Source organism: Corylus avellana, chromosome ca1 (genome assembly GCF_901000735.1).
Source record: "Corylus avellana chromosome ca1, CavTom2PMs-1.0".
NCBI lineage: Eukaryota > Viridiplantae > Streptophyta > Magnoliopsida > Fagales > Betulaceae > Corylus > Corylus avellana.
Genome location: NC_081541.1, coordinates 9521926 through 9545080, shown reverse-complemented (window position 1 = coordinate 9545080; position 23155 = coordinate 9521926). Strand labels below are relative to the sequence as shown.

The 23155-nt window shown below is 34.2% G+C and overlaps 5 protein-coding genes across 8 annotated transcripts in view; 4 read left to right on the top strand and 1 right to left on the bottom strand.

Annotated features, from left to right (window-relative positions):
* Positions 1-896: 896 nt before the first annotated feature.
* LOC132190272 (non-specific lipid transfer protein GPI-anchored 5) lies at positions 897-2652 on the bottom strand. The gene is made up of 3 exons (XM_059605213.1): positions 1746-2652; positions 1518-1580; positions 897-1313 (listed from the first exon to the last, which is right to left on the bottom strand). The coding sequence occupies exons 1-3, from the start codon at positions 2065-2067 to the stop codon at positions 1186-1188; spliced, it is 513 nt and encodes a 170-aa protein (XP_059461196.1). The 5' UTR covers positions 2068-2652; the 3' UTR covers positions 897-1185.
* Positions 2653-4594: 1942 nt separating this feature from the next.
* LOC132167074 (F-box/FBD/LRR-repeat protein At4g26340-like) lies at positions 4595-6910 on the top strand. Of its 2 annotated transcripts, XM_059577968.1 has the most exons (4): positions 4595-4714; positions 4851-6058; positions 6177-6377; positions 6577-6910. In XM_059577968.1, the coding sequence occupies exons 2-4, from the start codon at positions 4895-4897 to the stop codon at positions 6763-6765; spliced, it is 1554 nt and encodes a 517-aa protein (XP_059433951.1). In that variant the 5' UTR covers positions 4595-4714; positions 4851-4894; the 3' UTR covers positions 6766-6910. The 2 variants fall into 2 exon arrangements, with proteins under 2 accessions (XP_059433951.1, XP_059433952.1); XM_059577969.1 differs by lacking the exon at positions 4595-4714 and having other exon boundaries at positions 4833-6058.
* Positions 6911-11011: 4101 nt separating this feature from the next.
* On the top strand, positions 11012-13544 carry LOC132167209 (putative F-box/LRR-repeat protein At5g02700). The gene is made up of 4 exons (XM_059578118.1): positions 11012-11138; positions 11310-12498; positions 12830-13030; positions 13207-13544. The coding sequence occupies exons 2-4, from the start codon at positions 11359-11361 to the stop codon at positions 13393-13395; spliced, it is 1530 nt and encodes a 509-aa protein (XP_059434101.1). The 5' UTR covers positions 11012-11138; positions 11310-11358; the 3' UTR covers positions 13396-13544.
* A 4814-nt stretch (positions 13545-18358) lies between these two features.
* LOC132167024 (F-box/LRR-repeat protein At4g14103-like) lies at positions 18359-20718 on the top strand. Of its 3 annotated transcripts, none has more exons than XM_059577918.1 (4): positions 18359-18552; positions 18710-19898; positions 20017-20217; positions 20396-20718. In XM_059577918.1, the coding sequence occupies exons 2-4, from the start codon at positions 18735-18737 to the stop codon at positions 20582-20584; spliced, it is 1554 nt and encodes a 517-aa protein (XP_059433901.1). In that variant the 5' UTR covers positions 18359-18552; positions 18710-18734; the 3' UTR covers positions 20585-20718. The 3 variants fall into 3 exon arrangements, with proteins under 3 accessions (XP_059433901.1, XP_059433900.1, XP_059433899.1); XM_059577917.1 differs by having other exon boundaries at positions 18703-19898; XM_059577916.1 differs by having other exon boundaries at positions 18691-19898.
* A 1107-nt stretch (positions 20719-21825) lies between these two features.
* LOC132167446 (uncharacterized) overlaps positions 21826-23155 on the top strand; it is a 48433-nt gene continuing 47103 nt past the window's right edge. The window contains exon 1 of the mRNA XM_059578426.1: positions 21826-21845. The gene's annotated coding sequence lies outside the window, so the exon portion shown is untranslated. The remainder of the gene's footprint in view (positions 21846-23155) is intronic.

Genomic DNA, 23155 nt, shown 5'->3' with positions numbered 1-23155 from the left:
TTTTTTGTTTTACAAGCAAATATACTATGATATCGACTACAACGGACCTACTCATTTCACTTCATAATGGATTATTAAAATTGTTCGACTGACTTGGGAACAACGCGGGTGAGTGACCCTCAATCAATCTTTCTTGAACAGTGGAATGCTTATCATTGATTATAGACAAAGCTTTTAGACTTGCTTCGTATTTGGACCAAAAAATATCTTAGATGAATGAACATGTGTGCATACTTTCTGGAACCTTGGTTAAAGCAACATAGTTGCCCATGGAAGTTCTCCACCAATGATTGATTAGTTGACACAATTGAGAAATACTTTTTTTTCTTCCCATTTTCAGTGAATAAGCTTGTTTTATTTCCTATTAGTTGTTTGCAATTTTAACTAATTTAGGGGGCAGGTTCCTTGGCCATTGCTGGTCTCATTCTTGCATCTTTTTCCGGCATTTGTATATTACTTGGGTTTAAAGAAAGCATCTTCTTGTTCATACGTTTACTTATCATATATTTTACCGTTTGTGCATATGTGATAGTGTTTAGATAATGAAACATGTGTAGTGACGATACAACTAATGTGATATTTGTAAACATCATTGAATGATGATTAGGCCATTTGCAGCGTTTATAAAGAGTCATTCATTATCAAAAATAAAGAGTCATTCATTATCGGCACTAATTTTCCTTTGTTAAACCTCAATGTCAGAAGTTTGTGCCAGCTGCTAATTGTGTTGATATTTTGATGGATCTAATAAGTTCAGATTACAGACTGTAGATTTTTGAATCTTTTGTATCAATGTGAGTTTATCTTGATGTGCATAGTGGCATGCAAAAAATATGAAAGATTGTTAAATGTTCTCAGTGAAGGAACTTAATAGGAAGTCCTGCCTTTCGATTTGGTCGGTTTTACTATCTTATTGCTGAATTGATTATTGTTTAATCTCAAAGTGATATTGCATGATTTCTAGATGTTGCCTTAATTTCCCAGTGGATAAATCATAATCCAGAAAGCCATCTTTATTGAGAAGGAAAGAGATCAAGATGTCTCCTCAGTAATACAAAACCATATTAACCCCTGACGGGGTCACAACCAATAAATATACATGAACCACACAATCTAATAATAAACATAGAATACAATGACAATCAATCAAAACTAGGTAGAAATGCAGTGCTGTGAAGGTCGAAGCTAGTATGCTGTGATGGTCGAAGCAAATGTTGCCGCACAAAGAAGGAAGAAGAGATGAGAAATTGACAACTTGATGGAACTTCCTGCTGATGTACCGTCTGTTGATGGCACGGTTTTAGATCCGCTTCCTACACATTTGAATACCAACATGAACAGTTTAAACCACTGAATGGCGTACATAAATAAATCATTTAACTTTGAGGTCTCGTTGATAAGCAAAAGATAAAGAGACTTGTTCTTTGTAAGGTTTGATTTTGTTGAAACCAAAATCTGGTCTGTATTATGCAGCTTTGACTAATCGTGAGTTGAGCAAACGATGAAGCAGTTTGTACCTGAAGGAGTTGTATTTGAAGAGTCTGGTGTTCCTGCAGGAGAGTCGGCTGGTGATGAAGCAGCTGCCATCATATTCACGAGGTACAAGTTAGCACTAAGCAGAGATGTAAATGATTTTTGACTGAATGTCACCTTAGATTTTTTAGCTCATTTTTGCTACAATATTGGATCTTTGCATATATCCTCAAGGCAAAAAATTAAGTGAGGACTTTGATATGCATTCTTACCATTACAGCGGCTGAGGGGTGGGGTCTGAACATTACAAGCACCAGGTAGGGCAAGAGCCTGAGTTTGGTTGACGTTGATCCCCAGCGATGAGCCGCCACCATTAAGAACCTCACACAAGCACTGTGGTTGTGAACGGACAACGCTGGCAAGCTGTGTGCAACATCCTGAAGACGGGGTCGAGGAGTTGCCGGTAATATAGTTTAAGCATGGTGACATGCTGATGATCACACTTGTACAACTCGACTGAGCTGCAACTCCTGCCCAGAGCATCGTCACTAGGACTAGGACCAGACTTGTCTCCATTTTTCCGTATGCCGCCATCTTATGCTCTCAAGTATGTGCTGGAAGTGCCTGTGAATTGGTAAGATGCTTAGTTTGGTGGATTGAGGGGAGGCATGTATGGCTTTTGTAGGGAAATCAAGGAAGAAAGAGACAAATGAAAAAAATGGGCTTTGTGGGTGAACAACTCCTCCTACTTCCTAACGGGTTCTCTAGGTACTTGGCAGCAGCTTAGAACTTTAGGTGTTTAAATCTGGCTGCCTGGAATTCTTCTGGAGCTGCTAAGCATACAAGGAAAATTTATTTTGGAAGGTCGGTTATGTGGGTGACCAACTTCTACTATATTTTAAGGTGTTCAACGCTGGAGAGTCTTAGAAACTTCCTTGTGAGAAGAAAGCATAACGTGTTTCTGACTCTAGACCTTTCATACAATTGACTTTTTAACTTTTAACGTTGAGAATCTGAACTGGGTTTTAGATAGAAAGCAGAAAATTCCTCTAGAAAAATTAAAGGGATACAGGACCTAACATAACATAGGAATGAGTGTGGGAGGAGGAGTTGATACTTACTCCTTTCACTACATTACATGCTACCCTGATAATGACATCCCAGCTTCCACCTTAGAAAATAGAAAATTCACTTTTTTAGCTGATATTTGTAGGTGTGATAACCCATCAATTCACATGTGTAAAAGGATGTTTGTTTATTGGCCTCATGAAATGAGGTCGGGGTACGTAACAGAGATGCTAATGGTGGCCACTTAGGCACGATGTTGAATTACAAATTACAAATTTTAATATACTTTAAAAACATCATCACATACATATGTTAGCTTTTATTAGCTTTCTTTTGTAATATATCTCAATATATATTTTTTTTAAGTAAATTGGGAAAAAAAGGTTATATTGGATCAAAATATTGAGAAATGAATAGGTTTTTCAACAACAAATCCAAAATGAAAATTACAGTACAAGAAAAATAATCAAATAGTAAAAAAAATGTCAAAAAATGACTCGGTTCTCTCTAAAGGGCTATATAAAAGCGGTTGTTAAAACAAGGCTAAGGGGCACACTTGGGCTATGGACCCAATAGCAAGCAACTGAAAGGGAAATTAAGTGGATGCTTGTCTATTTTAATCCTCCTTATTAACAGTTGTAATTATCTCTTTTAAGTTTAGATTCTATTATTCATCCTTCTTATCGACAATAGGCCACATCTATATTTGATAATTATTCAAGTTGTTTTTATTATATTTAAATTCTTTTACAAATGGAAAAAACTCCTCAAGTATTCTTGGCTTAATTGTTATTTAAAAATAAAAAAAAATAAAAAAAAATTAATAAGAAGAAACAAAAAGATCATATAGCTACTAAGGTATACTTGGCTTAGTTAGTTGGGTTGCGAGATATTACCTATTAGGTTTATTTTAGTTTTGATGAATTCATGTGTCAAAATATGGTTTCTAGGTTGTAACGTTTTTGGTTTAAGTTAATGACCAAGTTCAACATAAAAGTTGGTTCAAGATATGAAGAATTCAAGTTTATGAATAAAGTTCAGCACAATCCAGTCAAAGTAAAATAATCATTTCTTCTGATTTTGACATCAAATGAAGACAAGCTTGGTGGTATTAGAAAGCTAATTCAAAATGATACAAATTTGCATTTTATGAAAAAAAATCTCTAATTCCAATTTTATCGGGCTATCAACATAAGTCTAAAAATTTTGTTTTAAAGGCATCGTTGGTAAGAATTGCGAATGAACGACACAATGCATAAAGCTCCATACAAAAACCTATTAGCACCTCTCAACTATCAAAAGTCCTATCAATTTTGAACTGTTTGAGAACTTTTACCATGATATTTGACCATATGAAGCCAGCACAAAAGAGCAGTTGTCATTTAATGAACATGTTTTATAGTTAGGTCTTAGCTGTTTTTGTCCAATTGAGTTTTTCTAGCTTGTTCTGCCTACGATTGTGATTAAAAGTTCAATGATACTTCAAATTTGCTTCTGAATCTGATATATCAAAAAATTGTTTCGCTCATTTCAATGGTGGGGCGTGAGACTACATTCCAGTCATTCCTACATAAACCCAAAAACATATCTTCTCCAAATCTCCTACTGTCTTAATTAAATTAAATAAAAAATAAATTAAAAAAAATTCCTTATTGGAAGGGCAGTTGAGTACTTTTAAATTTCAAGAAGGGCAATTTGGTATAAGTCGTTCAGTCATTAATTTGGATGAGTTACCAGTTGGATTGGATCTTGCTGTGTTGTGAGGGAATCTAGTGTACGTTCAAGACGACGCCGTTGCCATTGACGATACAAGTCTGCGATCCAGAAAACAACCAAAATTTGACTTCTTTTGTTGTTTCCGGATGAAAAATTTAATACCTTCTGTTTTCTGGGTCAGTGCAGCGAATATCAGCGGAATTTTTTTTTTTTTTTTTTTTTTTTTCCCACAAAAAAATGTGGAAGGGCAAACTTGTAAATATGGGTACATATTTAGGTAAAAGCGTTAATTTGGATGATTTAATTAAGCGGTTTCCTGTAAGAAGCAGGGGAAAAAGGAGGCTTATTTATACACACAATTCCTACTTGTTCTCACAACTTCACAATTTGTTTTGTGTTGCCGTCGTGTCTGCTGTGGTCCGGCCAGCCCCTACAAGCCCATCGTCGTACGTTGAAGGTTGGTCTTCCTATCAATTTATTTTGTTCCCAATAATAGCATCTGTTTTCTGCTACCAATTTGTTTGTTGTTTGATATTTATTTTTCTTTTTCAGACATAAAAACTTCTTCTTGATAGTTTTTTTGTGCTAATTAGATTAGGTACTAGGTACTAGGGATTTGGAGGAAGTTTTCAACCTTATGGAGCACAAAATCGACCGGATATCTGAATTGCCAGACCCTATTCTAGAGCACCTTCTATCCTTTATTCCCACGAAACAAACACTTCAACTTAGCATATTGTCCAAGAGATGGCAAAGGGTGTGGGCTTTATTCCCTATTCCAGACTTTGACCAAGACCTCTTTGTTAATAATTTGCGCAAGGTTCCACCCAACGAGAAAGAACAAGAAATCCAGAGAAAGAAAGAAGAGTTCAGAAATTTCGTGGAGAGATCTTTACTTGCCCACTATAGGCAAAGGCTAAATATAAACAAGTTTATGCTTCACATGATGTTGGATGAATCAGATTATGCTGTTGTGAACCGTTGGATTGACTATGCAATTGAATGCAATGTAAAAGAGTTGAATCTTGACATATTCATCCGGATCCATCTAAAGAGGTATGAGTTGCCTGAGAGGGTTCTTGTAGCAAATTCAATAACTGAGTTGAAATTGCGCTCGTGCAAGTTGAAGTCATTTTCCGGTGATATTAACTTATCATCTTTGAAAAAGTTGGATTTGTCTGTTGAAGTGGAGGAGAGCCAGCTTGTCCAAACTCTAATTGATAGTTGTCGTGATATAGAAGAGATGACATTTGAATGTGTTAATGGGTTGAAAAGTATACGAGTGTCAGGTCTTCCTAAACTTAAGGCCATTGCGCTACTACAAAATTCTAACTATGAGAGTGTTGAGATCGAAGCATCAAATCTTGAATCTTTAGTTTTCAACTTGGACAGCCTACCATGCCAAATAAACCTAGGCCCATGCGAAAATTTGAAGAAGTTAGTATTATATTCATGCCACATTACTGACAAATGGTTGCATGATGTTCTTTCTAAACATCAACTCCTCGAGTGTTTGGACCTAGCAAATTGCTTTATGTTGAAAAGGATTAAGATTTCAAGTCACCGTATGAAGAGTTTGACCTTTATTAATTGTCGCAAGCTAGTTGAAGTTGACATTGTTTCTCCTAACTTGCATAGACTCAAGTATGAGGGTAAGGTTATATCATTTTCTTTGAATTCTTCAAGTCTATCGGAAGTTATTCTCTTCTTTAAGGGAGATACTCCGGATGCTGAAATGATTGAATTCCTTTCAAAGTTAAGTCAACCGAAATTATTAACTTGGACTCTTGGTGAAGACGAGGTATTCTAGTGTATTTTATTATGTTCTTTTTAGTTGTTTCCTATTATATGTTACTTTGTACATCAATTATAGCATATATTATAAAAATCTAACACTTGTTTTTGTTTACTTTGTGAAGACTCTGAAAATTGCAAAAAGATTGAGAACAACCATACCATGCCCGTTATATAATGTTAAGGAATTGAAGCTAATCGTATATTCTATACCTACAAGAGAAATCCACGAAGTTGTGGATGTCTTGTTGTGGATTTGTCCTCTTCTAGAAATTCTCTTTATAGAACGGCGGTACCAAGGGACACTTGACAATATATCTTTCAAGGTATTGCATATGTTCATATATGATGCCTTCTTTCAACATTATTTTCAATTTCTTTCGGACAATTGACATTTCTATGCTAAGTTTTTAACACCAGTCTTTTTTTTTTTTTTTTTTTTTTTGTCCTTTTGGGCCTAAAGTGGATTGATGCCTTATTTCTAACCTTTTTTATAATGTTCCTAATTATGTGCTTATATTTCAGTTCTCATACGGAAATCCTATTTATAAAGTGAAAAATCGTAGTTGTTGCAAACGTCTTTCGGTTCTCTGTTGGCGGCATTGCCTAAAGACTGTCAAGATTGCAAATTCTAAAGGATCAGCGGAAGAAGAGACTCTAAAGAAGTATTTTTTCAAGAATGCAAAAATATTAGAGAGCTTCCATTATTTATAAGAATTTGCATTGCCTAAAGTTTGATGAATCTAGAGAATATGCATATGAAGAGATTTTTAAAAGAATATCTTTTAGAGAATAATACATAGTTCTTTGTATTTGTCTCACGGTATTATGAGTTTCGAATTGTTTAATAAAATCGTTTGACTCGATTTTACTGATATATGTTTATTTTTACTATAAATAAATGTCTTGTAAGATTTATCAAGGCATTCACTAACTTGTCTTATATAATAAATTTGTCATGCTTATTTTTCAATGTTAGTAACTAGCAATACTCTATATTCTAAAAAAATAGTCGTTCTTAGGGCAATTAAGGAATTGATAAATTTTATACCAAAAAGCATTAACGCATGTTGCACATTTTCGCTGATCAAATTGTTACTCTCATTAGCCCCACAGAAACGAAACAATTAAGAAAAAGAATGATTCTAAGTGTTCTGGCAACTGACTCCGCTGCTTTCTGCATAAACTTGGTTACTAGCATCCATAAAACATGTCTACTGGAATACATTTTTCTTGTGCACTGCAGGCTTCAACCAACTAGACTGAAATTAGGAAGTGGGATTACATGGGCACCTGCCACGGGGGCTGTCACATATATCCACATGTCATTGAATTTGCCTGAAATAATTGCAGGCCCTAATGATCTTGCAGGATTCATGCATTGATCCTCCTGAAACAGGCCTACAGTGCACGCCCACAAAAATTTATACATGAAAATTAACTAGCTAGTAAATTCTTAGCAATTACTGACATGTAAATAGTTTTTTACCTACCCTGTGATTAACACAGCTAGTGAAATGGCTATGCCAACAACGAAGCCAGACAAATGGCCTACCTACAAAATATTTCAAATATATCATGTGGATATCGTGACTGATCTCCATCAAAACTAGATTAGGTGATCAAAAATCCTTACAGTTTGATGTTAGTACGTCACTGAAGCAGCTAGAAACATGATGATAAATGTCGTGATAAGAAGGTGGAGCTGCAGCCTCGGAGTGGCCGGGTGGTCATAATTTTCGATTTGACGTTGTACACTAACTGTCCAATACATGTTGCCAATACCAAACCCAACATTTGTGCCGATATGTAAAGCGGAACCTGTTATACACGTAAATTTATCATATCCGTTTGAGCTTTTGAGTTAAGTGGTGATTCAGAGCATAAACACCCTGAAAAGATGGTCAACCCAAACTCCCAAGAGCAAGAGATTCAAAGGCTTCACTCTGCATGCAAAGAATGGGGCATGTTTAAGGTAATATGAGAGAGATTATTAAAAGCTTGTTTGTTTATTTATGGTTTTTATAGTTCATAAGTGTTGGATCGGGCATTTGACCATCTCATCTAAAAAACAATTGGTGTCCAATGAGGGAAGCCAAATCCTTTTATGACATTCGAAATCGCACATCGCAATGCATGTTTTAAAAGCCGTCAAAGTGAGCAGAGTGGCATTGTTGCACCTTAACAATCCCTCCCTTAATATGATACTCCCACGACTCGAATTCATGACCCTGGCTTTAATACAATTTGTTGGATCGGGCCTTTGACCATCTCATCTAAAAACTAATTGGTGTCTAGTGAGGGAAGCCAAATCTTTTTATGACATTTGAAATCGCACATCGTAAGACATATTTTAAGAGCCATCCAAGTGAGCAGAGTGACATTGTTGCACCTCAACAATAAGCTAATGACTTCAAGCTTTTTCTATCCATCAAACTTCCGTTTTTCTTAACCTTTTCATGGTCAAATTCACTTGTACATATCTTTAGCTCTTAAATTTATAACCAAGTTGAGAGAACATCAAGCACTAAATCAAAAGATCTCTTCATTTTAAGTTCTCCATACAGAGGTACAGCCCCTTCTTATTATAAGTATTAATCTAGGTTTCTTTGGTAAAACTTTTTAAATAATGTTTTTTTTTTTTTTTGCTTTTAATTGTGATGTAACATAATCGTGAGAGTAATTTTGAATGTTTTGTGTTTGAACACATTTCACAAAACTGATGTGACAGTGTTCATAAGTTCTTAATTTTTTATTTTTTTTACTTTTTTTTTTAACAAAAACTAATTCAAGAGCTAATAAATAGTACCGTCACATCAGTTCAAATGAAAATAAGATAAGATGGGTGTGTACTGTGTAGTATATAGCATTGTGCTTTTAAACCTCCAAAGTTTAACTTCGATTCAGTACATACACTTGTATGAATCTAAACTCAATTGATTAATAAGTTTTAAAATAACATAATTTCCCTTGAAATTAAAGGCATCTTCACGGAACAGCTTTTGCACACACATATATTAATCTAAAAAAATAATCGTTCTTAGTGCAATTAAGTTGACAAATGCAATAATCGTTCTTCATGGTAACAGAGATGCTAATGGTGGCTACATAGGCACGATGTTGAATTACAAATTTAAAATTTTAAAATACTTTAAAAACATTATCACATGGAGATATTAGCTTTATTTATTTATTTTTTAAATTTTTTTTTAAAAGAAGCAAATTGGGAAAAAGGTTATATTGGATCAAAATACTAAGAAATGAGTGAGTTTTCCAATAACAAGCCCATAATGTAAAATATAATATAGGAAAAATAACTAAATAGTAAAAAATTTGTCAAAAAAATACTCGGTTCTTTCTAAAGGGTTGTATACTTGTATAAAAGCGGTTGCTAAAGCAAGGCCAAGGGGCAATGTTGGGCTAGAGATCCAATAACAAGCAACCAATTAAGTGGATGCGTGTTTATCTTAATCCACCTTAATATCAATAGTTGTAACTATCTCTTTTAAGTTTAGATTCTATTATTCATCCTCCTTATCGACAAATAGGCCACATTTATATTCGATAATTATTCAAGTTGTTTTTATTATATTCAAATTCTTTTACAAATGGAAAAACTCCTTTCAAGTATTCTTGGCTTAATTGTTATTTAAAAAAAAATCAATAAGAAGAAACAAAAGGATCATATAGCTACTAAGGTATACTTGGCTTAGTTGGTTGGGTTGCGTGATATTACCTATTAGGTTTATTTTAGTTTTGGCGAATTCATGTGTCAAAATACGGTTTTTAGGTTGTAACGTTTTTGGTTTGAGTTAATGACCAAGTTCAACGTAAAAGTTAGTCCAAGATATGAAGAATTCAAGTTTATGAATGCAGTTCAGCATAAACCAGTCAAAGTAAAATAATCATTTCTTTTGATTTTGACATCAAATGAAGACAAGTTTGGTGGTCTTAGAATTTTAGAAAGCTGATTCAAAATGGTACAAATTTGCATTTCATGAAAAAATCTCCAATTCCAATTTTATTGGGCTATCAACATAAGTCTAAAATTTTTGTACTAAAGGCATATTTGGTAAGTTCATTCACAATTACTTTGAACGACATAATACATAAAACTCCATACAAAAACCTATTAGCACCTCTCAACGGTCAAAAGTCCCATCAATTTTGAGTTGTTTGAGAATTTTCACCATGATATTTGACCATATGGAGCCACCACAAAAAAGCACCACCGCTATGTCCGACCAATAGACTATTACTATTTTGCCTTGTCATTTAATGAACATGTTTTATAGTTAGCTGTTTTTGTCTGATTGAGTTTTTCTAGCTTGTTCTGCCTATGATTGTGATTAAAAGTTGAGCGATACTTCAGATTTGCTTCTGAATCTGATGCATCAAAAAATTGTTTCGCTCATTTTTATGGTGAGGTGTGAGCCTACATTCCTACGTAAACCCAAAAGCAGCATATATTCTGCAATCTCCTATTGTCTTAATTAAATTTAAAAAAAAAAAAAAAAATTAATGTCATCATTTATTGGAAGGGCAGTTGAGTACTTTTAAATTTCAAGAAGGGCAATTTGGTAAAAGTCGTTCAGTCACTAATTTGGTTCCTGACCAACAACAGCCTGTCTGTTGTGAGGGAATTTAGTGAAGAGAGACCAAACAAGTAAGACGACGTCGTTGCCATTTACGAGACAAATCTGCTCCAGAAAACAGCCAAAATTTGACTGCTTTTTTTTTTTTAATTAACCTCTCCACCAAAAGATGCAATCAAAAATGAAAAATTTAATACCTTTTGTGGAATTTTTTTTCCTCTCTTTCACAAAAAAGGTTGAAGGGCAAACATGTAAATATGGGTACATATTTAGGTAAAAGCGTCAATTTGGATGATTTAATTAAGCGGTTTCCCATAAGATGCAGGGGAGCGGGGATATATTTCTTGACCAGCCTTGAAAAGGATTCCCAAGAGAATTGGGTTGAAAAGGGACTATTCCTATTTGTTCTTGCAATTTCACAATTTGTGTTGCCGGCCAGCCCCTACAAGCTCTGGTCGAACGCCCCCACAACCCCAACGTCGAACGTTGAAGGTTGGTCTTCCTATCAATTTATTTTGTTATGAATAATAGCATCAATTTTTACTCTTGCCCTGTTTGCTGTCTGGTTTTTATTTTCTTTTTCAGACATAAAAACTTCGTCTTGATAGTTTTTTGTTTTTTTGTTTTTTTGTTTTTTAAAAAAAATTGCTTTGTGCTAATTAGATTAGGGTACTAGGACGATTCTGCTGGTTTGGAGAAAGTTTTCAACCTTATGGAGCACAAAATCGATCGGATATCTGAATTGCCAGACTCTATTCTAGAGCACATTCTATCCTTCATTCACACGAAACAAACCCTTCAACTTAGCATATTGTCCAAGAGATGGCAAAGGGTGTGGGCTTTATTCCCTATTCCAGACTTTGAGCAACACCTACCCAACGAGAAAGAACAAGAAATCCAGAGAAAGAAAGAAGATTTCAGAAATTTCGTGGAGAGATCTTTACTTGCCCACTATAGGCAAAGGCTAAATATAAACAAGTTTAGGCTTCACATGAAGTTGGATGAATCAGATTATGCTGTTGTGAACCGTTGGATTGACTTTGCAATTGAATGCAATGTAAAAGAGTTGAATCTTGACATATCGCTCCGGATCGATCAAAAGAGGTATGAGTTGCCTGAGAGGGTTCTTGTAGCAAATTCAATAACTGAGTTGAAATTGCACATGTGCAAGTTGAAGTCATTTTCCGGTGATATTAACTTATCATCTTTGAAAAAGTTGGTTTTTTCTGTTGAAGTGGAGGAGAGCCAGCTTGTCCAAACTCTAATTGATAGTTGTCGTGATATAGAAGATATGACATTTGAATGTTGTAATGGGTTGAAAAGTATACGAGTGTTATGTCTTCCTAAACTTAAGGCCATTGCACTACTACAAAATTCTGAACTTGAGAGTGTTGAGATCGAAGCATCAAATCTTGAATCTTTAGTTTTGAAGTTTAACAGCCTACCATGCCAAATAAACCTGGGCCCATGCAAAAATTTGAAGACATTAGTATTATATTCATGCCGCATTACTGACAAATGGTTGCATGATGTTCTTTCTAAACATCGACTCATCGAGTGCTTGGACCTAGCAAATTGCTCTATGTTGAAAAGGATTAAGATTTCAAGTCATCGTATGAAGAGTTTGACCATTATTAGTTGTCACAATCTAGTTGAAGTTGACATTGTTACTCCTAACTTACATAGACTCGAGTATGAGGGTGAGGTTATATCCTTTTCTTTGAATTCTTCAAGTCTATCGGAAGTTATTCTTTTCTTTTCGGGAGGCTCTCCATTGAATGCTGAAATGATTGAATTCCTTTCAAAGTTAAGTCAACCGAAATTATTGACTTGGACTCTAGGTGAAGATGAGGTATTCTAGTTTATTTTATTATGTTCTTTTTATTTGTTTCCTATTATATGTTACTTTGTACATTGCCTCCTGGGCATGAGGATAAACTGCTTAGCCCGTCAGGGGTGAAAGCTCCTGGATTACCTAGTAACTGGTTCTGGCGGGTGGGGTCAGTTACTCGTAGGAGTTTGATTAACGGTGAGGATTGTTGTACAGTATGCGTTTGCGACGTGCAATTAATCTGAGTAAAGTTCTCCTACGTTATCAAAAAAAAAAAAAATATGTTACTTTGTACATCAATTATAGCATATGTTATAAAAATCTAACACTTGTTTTTGTTTACTTTGTGAAGACTCTGAAAATTGCAGAAACATTGAGAACAGCCATACCATGCCCATTATATAATGTTAAGGAATTGAAGCTAATCGTATATTCTATACCTACAAGAGAAATCCACGAAGTTGTGGATGTCTTGTTGTGGATTTGTCCTCTTCTAGAAATTCTCTTTATAGAACGGCGGTACCAAGGGACCCTTGACAATATATCTTTCAAGGTATTGCATATGTTCATATATGATGCCTTCTTTCAACATTATTTTCAATTTCTTTGGACAATTGACATTTCCATTCTAAGTGTTTTTTTTTTTTTTGTCCTTTTAGGCCTAAAGTGGATTGATGCCTTATTTCTAACATTTTTGATAATGTTCCTAATTATGTGCTTATATTTCAGTTCTCATACGGAAATCCTATTTATAAAGTGAAAAATCGTAATTGTTGCAAACGTCTTCCGGTTCTCTGTTGGCGGCATTGCCTAAAGTCTGTCAAGATTGCAAATTCTAAAGGATCGGTAGAAGAAGAGACTCTAAAGAAGTATTTTTTCAATAATGCAAAAATATTAGAGAGCTTCCATTATTTATAAGAATTTGCATTGCCTAAAGTTTGATGAATCTAGAGAATATTCATATGAAGAGATTTTTAAAAGAGTATCTTTTAGAGAATACATAGTTATTTGTATTTGTCTCACGGTATTATGCCTTTTGAATTGTTTAATAAATTCGTTTGACTCGATTCTACTGATGTTTATTTTTATTATAAATAAATATTGTAAATATCTTGTAAGATTTATCGAGGCATTCACAAACTTTTCTTACATAATAAATTTGTCATGCTTATTTTTCAATGTTAGTAACTAGCAATACTTTATATTCTTAATTTATAGTTCGTCCCCAAAAAGTAGCTCAACTAGCTAGAGAACACATCTCATGAAGTGAGTTGGCGCTATTGATGTTGTGTCTCATTGAGTTGAATATTTAGATAAACTTGCATTAAAAAAATAGTGAATCCGGTCACATTTGCTATGCATTGGTATGTTCTTGTAAATGCAATGTCTTAAATCATAAATATAAACCAAGTTGATCACTTTCAATTACAAGCTTTTAGCGGAGGCACATACTTCAGTAGAATTGATGCATCACAACCCTGAACATTAATTAATATTAAGTAATTTGGCCGGCAAATATATGCATATATACTCAATGTAACTTAACTTTAGATCTAGTTATGATGTTGGAATATATTAAGAATATCTTTATTGTTAATATTCTCGAGAAGTATTTCATGAGAGGCTTATTCAAGCCTCATTTAATTTGCCAATACAATGAGTTGACCTCAAGCCTAGTTCCATGCAAATTTACTTGATTAGCAAAGGCCAAAATTGCCCAGAGCTTGATTTGATTATATACATAATGGGAGATCTGAGAGTAGGGATGATAAATGCACAAGCTTCTCAGAAACAACTTGTGTGCAGCAACGCCAGAGGCTCGACTTTGATTTGTTCTTGATCGAGTAGTTGGACAACTTCATCTAGCTGTAGCCTGTAGGGGTGTATATTTTCAGGACCTTTTTGACCCAAGAGTATCAATTAGCAAGTCATAGTCAAGATTATGGTATTTTGACCTGTAGCTTAGATGGGAGGATAGGAATTCTTGAATAGACCGCGGTTGTCATATTATCTGTACAATCTTCTTTAGGATTGCTCAAAGGCTAAGCATATCTGAATCTTTGGGATATGGTTTGAGCAGTCTGGAGTAGAACTCGGTTCCTTACACTAATCAATTGATTGACTACGAAGAAGACTGCTTCCGATCTTTGATCCTTGATTAGAAAAAGCATAACTGCAGCTTTCTTACGGTAGTCAAAGGGATAGATAGATATTTGATAGAAATTGGGGTAGGCATGTCTGGGCTAGTTAATCAGAGGCGTTCTTTTGGCCCTTCGCATTTACCTCTTTGTACTTGCAAACTCCCACACAAAGCCTCTTCTTGCCCGAGTGTTTTGTCTCTGCAAGATGGATTTTTTTTTTTTTTTTGTTTTATAAGCAAATATGCTATGATATCTGACCTACTCATTTCACTTCATAATGGATTATTAAAATTGTTCAACTGACATGGGAACAACTGGTGAATGACCCTCAATCAACCTTTCCTGAACAGTGGAATGCTTATCAGTGATGATAGACAAATTAAGCTTTTAGACTTGCTTGGTATTTGGACCAAAAAATATCTTAGATGAATGAACATGTGTGCATACTTTCTCGAACCTTGGTTAAAGCAACATAACCAAAAAATATTTTAAGGAGTCAGATGAATGAGCCTATTGTAACGACAAGAGAATTTGGTAGCGTAGCCATAACAGAAAAAATAAGACTAATAATGACCGAATCGGAGTCACCATTTAAGAGATTAATTAGTAAAGCATAAAAACTTTAAAAAATATATTGTATTTAATAGAATTACACATAAGGTGATGAGCTGAGAAGGAGGGGCTGTCACAATCCCAAACTGAAAATATATTTTTATTCACCATTTGATTATCTACTTGCCATGGGATGATAACCTTTGTGCACCTCACTGCTTTTGTCCGAATCACCGGCTGAGTTTCTGGTTTTGTCCGAACCATTCGACTCCATACTTCCCTTCCTTTCTAATTTTCTACATTGTTTATTAAAATCATGATTTTTGTCACCCCCCACCTCTTGCTTAAACAACGTGCTAATTAATTACTTTTATATATATATAATCACTTTATCATATTCAAACTTTTCTTGAAACTAATTAACTCGTTTTATTTGTGCAAACAAAATTGTATATTAAAAAAAAAAAAAAAAGCTAATAATAATTCATGTCATTGTTAAAGCATTCACAATGGAAGAGTCAAATTTTTATGCAAAATGGCTCCTGAAAACTCAATTTATCTAGTTTAACTAATAAATTTTTAAAGGTTTTTTACATCAAATTAGCTATATTTTTATCTATATCATTTAAGTATTATTTTTTTACTCTTTATTGGTTTTATCTTTATTTCCTTTCTAAAATTCGTATTTCACTCTTTATTTTTTCAATGGTAATTCGTTTAGCACAATAATTTTTCCACGATTATTATTTTTCAAATAATCATTTTTTTAACAATAATATTTTTGAAACGATTATATTTTTCAAATATCGTATTTGCCAATGTTAAGTATGAAAACCATATTCTCGTAGTAATGTCAATCATATTTATAAAATATCTTTTTATTAAAAATTGTGAAAGGATATTCTCATAATAGTCCCTTGAAAAGTGGAAAAAGTTTTGGGAAAAAAAGAAAACAGATGATAGAAACAATAAAAAAAATAAAATGGTTATCTTGAAAAGTGTTGCTACATGTAGCTTTTTTTTTTGCTAATCCAATCAAATATCAATTTTGTTTTTTTTTTTTTTTTTTTGGCTAATCCAATGTGAGTTTTTTACAAATCTAATTAATCATTTTAGTTAAAAGTACAATTTGGCTCTTCCATTGTGAATGTTCTGTGATTCCAAAGTTATGGCCCTTAGAGTCCCGACAGGTGGCGGATTTAGCTTTCAAAGGCTGGCCTGTTGTTTCTCACATGTAGAATTTTGCAATTACTTACTAACCAAGACATTGAATAATTGAGTTCCGAAAATCAGTTTTCAATCTATCTGACCTCATAACCCATTGTTTCCTTTAATCGAGAAAAGAAAAAAAATAGGAAGGAGAAAATATATATATATATATATATATATATATATATATATATATATATATCCCTCATAACCCATGTGTGAAGTTTTAAACCAGCAATTGACAAATGAGATATTAGCTTTCTTTTGTAACAAAATTCAATTTTTTTTTTTTTTAAAAAAAAAAAGCAATTTGGGAAAAAGGTTATATTAAATCAAAACAATGAGAAATGAGTGACAAATCCAAAATGAAAAATACAATATAGGGAAAAAAAACCAAAGAGTTAAAAAAATTGTCAAAAAATGACTCAGCTCTCTCTAAAGGGTTGTATAAAAACGGTTGCTAAAGCAAGGCCAAGGGGCACGCTTGGGCACGGGATCTAATAACAAGCAACTGAAACGACAATTAAGTGGATGCATGTCTATCTTAATCCTCCTTATCAACCGTTGTAACTATCTCTTTTAAATTTGAGATTCTACTACTCATCCTCCTTATTGACAATAGCCACATTAATATCTGATAATTATTCAAATTTGTTTTATTATATTCAAATTCTTTTACGAATGGAAAAAACTCTTAGATATTCTTGGCTTAATTGTTTTTTTTTTTAATAATAAGAAGAAACAAAAAGATCATATTGCTGCTAAGTATAGTTGGCTTAGTTGGTTGGGTTGTGTGATATTATCAATTAGGTTTATTTTTGTTTTGGTGAATTCATGTGTCAAAATATGGTTTCTAGGTTGTAACGTTTTTGGTTTGAGTTAATGACTAAGTTCAACGTAAAAGTTGGTCCAAGATATGAAGAATTAAAGTTTATGAATGAAGTTCAGCACAATGCAGTCAAAGTAAAATAATCATTTCTTTTGATTTTGACATCAAATGAAGACAAACTTGGTGGTATTAGAAAGCTGATTCAAAATGATACAAATTTGCATTTCATGAAAAAAAATCTCTAATTCCAATTTTATCAGGCTATCAACATAAGTCTAAAAATTTTGTACTAAAGGCATCGTTGGCAAGAATTGCGAATGAACAACACAATGCATAAAGCTCCTTACAAAAACCTATTAACACGTCTCAACGGTCAAAAGTCCCATCAATTTTGAGCTGTTTGAGAACTTTTACCATGATATTTGACCATATGAAGCCAGCACAAAAGAGTACCACCACGTTGTCATTTAATAAACATGTTTTATAGTTAGGTCTTAGCTGTTTTTGTCCAATTGAGTTTTTCTAGCTTGTTCTGCCTACGATTGTGATTAAAAGTTCAATGATACTTCAGATTTGCTTCTAAATCTGATATATCAAAAAATTGTTTTGCTCATTTCAATGGTGGGGCGTGAGACTACATTCCTACATAAACCCAAAAGCATATCTTCTGCAATCTCCTACTGTCTTAATTAAATTTTTTTTTAAAAAAAAAAATTCCTTATTGGAAGGGCAGTTGAGTACTTTTAAATTTCAAGAAGGGCAATTTGGTATAAGTCGTTCAGTCATTAATTTGGATGAGTTACCAGTTGGATTGGATCTTGCTGTGTTGTGAGGGAATCTAGTGTACGTTCAAGACGACGCCGTTGCCATTGACAATACAAGTCTGCGATCCAGAAAACAACCAAAATTTGACTTCTTTTGTTGTTTCCGGATGAAAAATTTAATACCTTCTGTTTTCTGGGTCAGTGCAGCGAATATCAGCGGAATTTTTTTTTTTTTTTTTTTTTTCCCTCTATTTCACAAAAAAATGTGGAAGGGCAAACTTGTAAATATGGGTACATATTTAGGTAAAAGCGTTAATTTGGATGATTATAAGAAGCAGGGGAAAAAGGAGGCTTATTTATACACACAATTCCTACTTGTTCTCGCAACTTAACAATTTGGGTTGAAAGAGATTCCCAGGAGAATTGGGATGAAAAAGGAGGCTTATTTATACACACAATTCCTACTTGTTCTCACAACTTCACAATTAGTTTTGTGTTGCCGTCGTGTCTGCTGTGGTCCGGCCAGCCCCTACAAGCTCTCGTCGAACGCCCCCCACAAGCCCATCGTCGTACGTTGAAGGTTGGTCTTCCTATCAATTTATTTTGTTCCCAATAATAGCATCTGTTGTTTGATTTTTATTTTCTTTTTCAGACATAAAAACTTCTTCTTGATAGTTTTTTTTTAAAAAAAAAAAAAAAATTGCTTTGTGCTAATTAGATTAGGTACTAGGTACTAGGGATTTGGAGGAAGTTTTCAACCTTATGGAGCACAAAATCGACCGGATATCTGAATTGCCAGACCCTATTCTAGAGCACCTTCTATCCTTCATTCCCACGAAACAAACACTTCAACTTAGCATATTGTCCAAGAGATGGCAAAGGGTGTGGACTTTATTCCCCATTCCAGACTTTCACCAAGACCTCTTTGTTAATAATTTGCGCAAGGTTCCACCCAACGAGAAAGAACAAGAAATCCAGAGAAAGAAAGAAGAGTTCAGAAATTTCGTGGAGAGTTCTTTACTTGCCCACTATAGGCAAAGGCTAAATATAAACAAGTTTAGGCTTCGCATGATGTTGGATGAATCAGATTATGCTGTTGTGAACCGTTGGATTGACTATGCAATTGAATGCAATGTAAAAGAGTTGAATCTTGACATATTCATCCGGATCCATCTAAAGAGGTATGAGTTGCCTGAGAGGGTTCTTGTAGCAAATTCAATAACTGAGTTGAAATTGCAGTCGTGCAAGTTGAAGTCATTTTCCGGTGATATTAACTTATCATCTTTGAAAAAGTTGGTTTTGTCCGGTGAAGTGGAGGAGAGCCAGCTTGTCCAAACTCTAATTGATAGTTGTCGTGATATAGAAGAGATGACATTTGAATGTGTTAATGGGTTGAAAAGTATACGAGTGTCAAGTCTTCCTAAACTTAAGGCCTTTGCGCTACTACAAAATTCTAAATATGAGAGTGTTGAGATCGAAGCATCAAATCTTGAATCTTTAGTTTTCAAGCTTGACAGCCTACCATGCCAAATAAACCTAGGCCCATGCGAAAATTTGAAGAAGTTAGTATTATATTCATGCCACATTACTGACAAATGGTTGCATGATGTTCTTTCTAAACATCAACTCATCGAGTGCTTGGACCTAGCAGATTGCTTTATGTTGAAAAGGATTAAGATTTCAAGTCACCGTATGAAGAGTTTGACCTTTATTAATTGTGACAAGCTAGTTGAAGTTAACATTGTTTCTCCTAACTTACATAGACTCATGTATGAGGGTGAGATTATATCATTTTCTTTGAATTCTTCAAGTCTATCGGAAGTTATTCTCGTCTTTTCGGGAGATACTCCGAATGCTGAAATGATTGAATTCCTTTCAAAGTTAAGTCAACCGAAATTATTGACTTGGACTCTTGGTGAAGATGAGGTATTCTAGTTTATTTTATTATATTCTTTTTATTTGTTTCCTATTATATGTTACTTTGTATATCAATTATAGCATATATTATAAAAATCTAACACTTGTTTTTGTTTACTTTGTGAAGACTCTGAAAATTGCAAAAAGATTGAGAACAACCATACCATGCCCGTTATATAATGTTAAGGAATTGAAGCTAATCGTATATTCTATACCTACAAGAGAAATCCACGAAGTTGTGGATGTCTTGTTGTGGATTTGTCCTCTTCTAGAAATTCTCTTTATAGAACGGCGGTACCAAGGGACACTTGACAATATATCTTTCAAGGTATTGCATATGTTCATATATGATGCCTTCTCTCAACATTATTTTCAATTTCTTTCGGACAATTGACATTTCTATACTAAGTTTTTTTTTTTTTTTTGGTCCTTTTGGGCCTAAAGTGGATTGATGCCTTATTTCTAACATTTTTGATAATGTTCCTAATTATGTGCTTATATTTCAGTTCTCATACGGAAATCCTATTTATAAAGTGAGAAATCGTAGTTGTTGCAAACATCTTCCGGTTCTCTGTTGGCGGCATTGCCTAAAGGCTGTCAAGATTGCAAATTCTAAAGGATCGGCAGAAGAAGAGACTCTAAAGAAGTATTTTTTCAAGAATGCAAAAATATTAGAGAGCTTCCATTATTTATAAGAATTTGCATTGCCTAAAGTTTGATGAATCTAGAGAATATGCATATGAAGAGATTTTTAAAAGAATATCTTTTAGAGAATAATACATAGTTCTTTGTATTTGTCTCATGGTATTATGAGTTTTGAGTTGTTTAATAAAATCGTTTCACTCGATTCTACTGATATATGTTTATTTTTACCATAAATAAATGTCTTGTAAGATTTATCAAAGCATTCACCAACTTGTCTTATATAATAAATTTGTCATGCTTATTTTTCAATGTTAGTAACTAGCAATACTCTATGTTCTAAAAAAATAATCCTTGTTAGTGCAATTAAGGAATTGATAACTTTTATACCAAAAAGCATTAACGCATGTTGCACATTTTCGCCGATCAAATTGTTACTCTCATTAGCCCCACAGAAACAAAACAAATAAGAAAAAAAATGATTCAAAGTGTTCTGGCAACTGACTCCGCTGCTTTCTGCATAAATTTGGTTACTAGCATCCATAAAACATGTCTACTGGGTCTGGAATACATTTTTCTTGTGCACTGCAGGCTTCAACCAACTAGACTGAAATTAGGAAGTGGGATTACATGGGCACCTGCCACGGGGGCTGTCACATATATCCACATGTCATTGAATTTGCCTGAAATTATTGCAGGCCCTAATGATCTTGCAGGATTCATGCATTGATCCTCCTGAAACAGGCCTACAGTGCACACCCACAAAAATTTATACATGAAAATTAACTAGCTAGTAAATTCTTAGCAATTACTGACATGTAAATAGTTTTTTACCTACCCTGTGATTAACACATGCAGCTAGTGAAATGGCTATGCCAACAACGAAGCCAGACAAATGGCCAACCTACAAAATATTTCAAATATATCATGTGGATATCGTGACTGATCTCCATCAAAACTAGATTAGGTGATCAAAAATAGTTACAGTTTGATGTTAGTAGTTCACTGAAGCAGCTATAAACATGATGATAAATGTTGCGATAAGAAGGTGGAGCTGCAGCCTCGGAGCGGCCGGGTGTTCATAATTTTCAATTTGACGTTGTACACTGACTATCCAATACATGTTGCCAACACCGAAACCAACATTTGTGCCAATATGTAAAGCGGAACCTGTTATACACGTAAATTTATTATGTTTTATCCGTTTGTGGTGATTCAGAGCATAAACACCCTGAAAAGATGGTCAACCCAAACTCCCAAGAGCAAGAGATTCAAAGGCTTTACTCTGCATGCAAAGAATGCGGCATGTTTCAGGTAATATGAGAGAGATCATTAAAAGCTTGTTTGTTTATTTATGGTTTTTATAGTTCGTAAGTGTTGGATCGGGCCTGTGACCATCTCATCTAAAAATCAATTGATGTCCAATGAGGGAAGCCAAATCATTTTATGACATTCGAAATCGCACATTGCAAGACATGTTTTAGGAGCCGTCCAAGTGAGCAGAGTGGCATTATTGCATCTCAACAATCCGTCCATCAACATGGCACTCCCGCCACTCGAACGCATGACTCTGGCTTTGATACAATTTGTTGGATTGGGCCTTTGACCATCTCATCTAAAAATCAATTGGTGTCCAGTGAGGGAAGCCAAATCTTTTTATGGCATTCGAAATCGCACCTCGCAATACATGTTTTAAGAGCCGTCCAAATGAGGAGAGTGACATTATTGCACCTCAACAATAAGCTAATGACTTCAAGCTTTTTCTATCCATCAAACTTCCATTTTTCTTAACCTTTTCATGGTCAAATTCACTTGTATATATCTTTAGCTCTTAAATTTATAACCAAGTTGAGAGAACATCAAGCACTAAATCAAAAGATTTCTTCATTTGAAGTTCTCCAGACAGAGGTACACCCCCTTCTTATTATAAGTATTAATCTAGGTTTCTTTGGTAAAACTTTTTAAATAATGTTTTACAAGCAAATATGCTATGATATCTGACCTACTCATTTCACTTCATAATGGATTATTAAAATTGTTCAACTGACTTGGAAACAACTGGTGAATGACCCTCAATCAATCTTTTCCTGAACAGTGGAATGCTTATCAATGATGATAGACAAACTAAGCTTTAAGACTTGCTTGGTATTTGGACCAAAAAATATCTTAGATGAATGAACATGTGTGCATACTTTCTTGAACCTTGGTTAAAGCAACATAACCAAAAAATATTTTAAGCAGTCAGATGAATGAGCCTATTGTGACGACAAGAAAATTTGGTAGTCACAACAGGAAAAATAACACTAATAATGACCGGATCGGAGTCACCATTTAAGAGATTAATTAGTAAAGCATAGAAACATTAAAAAATATATTGTATTTAATAGAATTACACATAAGGTGAGCAGGAGGGGTTGTCACAATCCCAAACTGGAAATATATTGTTATTCACCATTTGATTATCTAGTTGCCTTTGTGCACCTAGATAATCTTTGTGCACCTCACTGCTTTTGTCCGAATCACAGGCTGAGTTTCTGGTTTTGTCCGAACCATTTGACTCCATACTTCCCTTCCTTTCTAATTTACTACATTGTTTATTAAAATCATGATTTTTGTCACCCCCC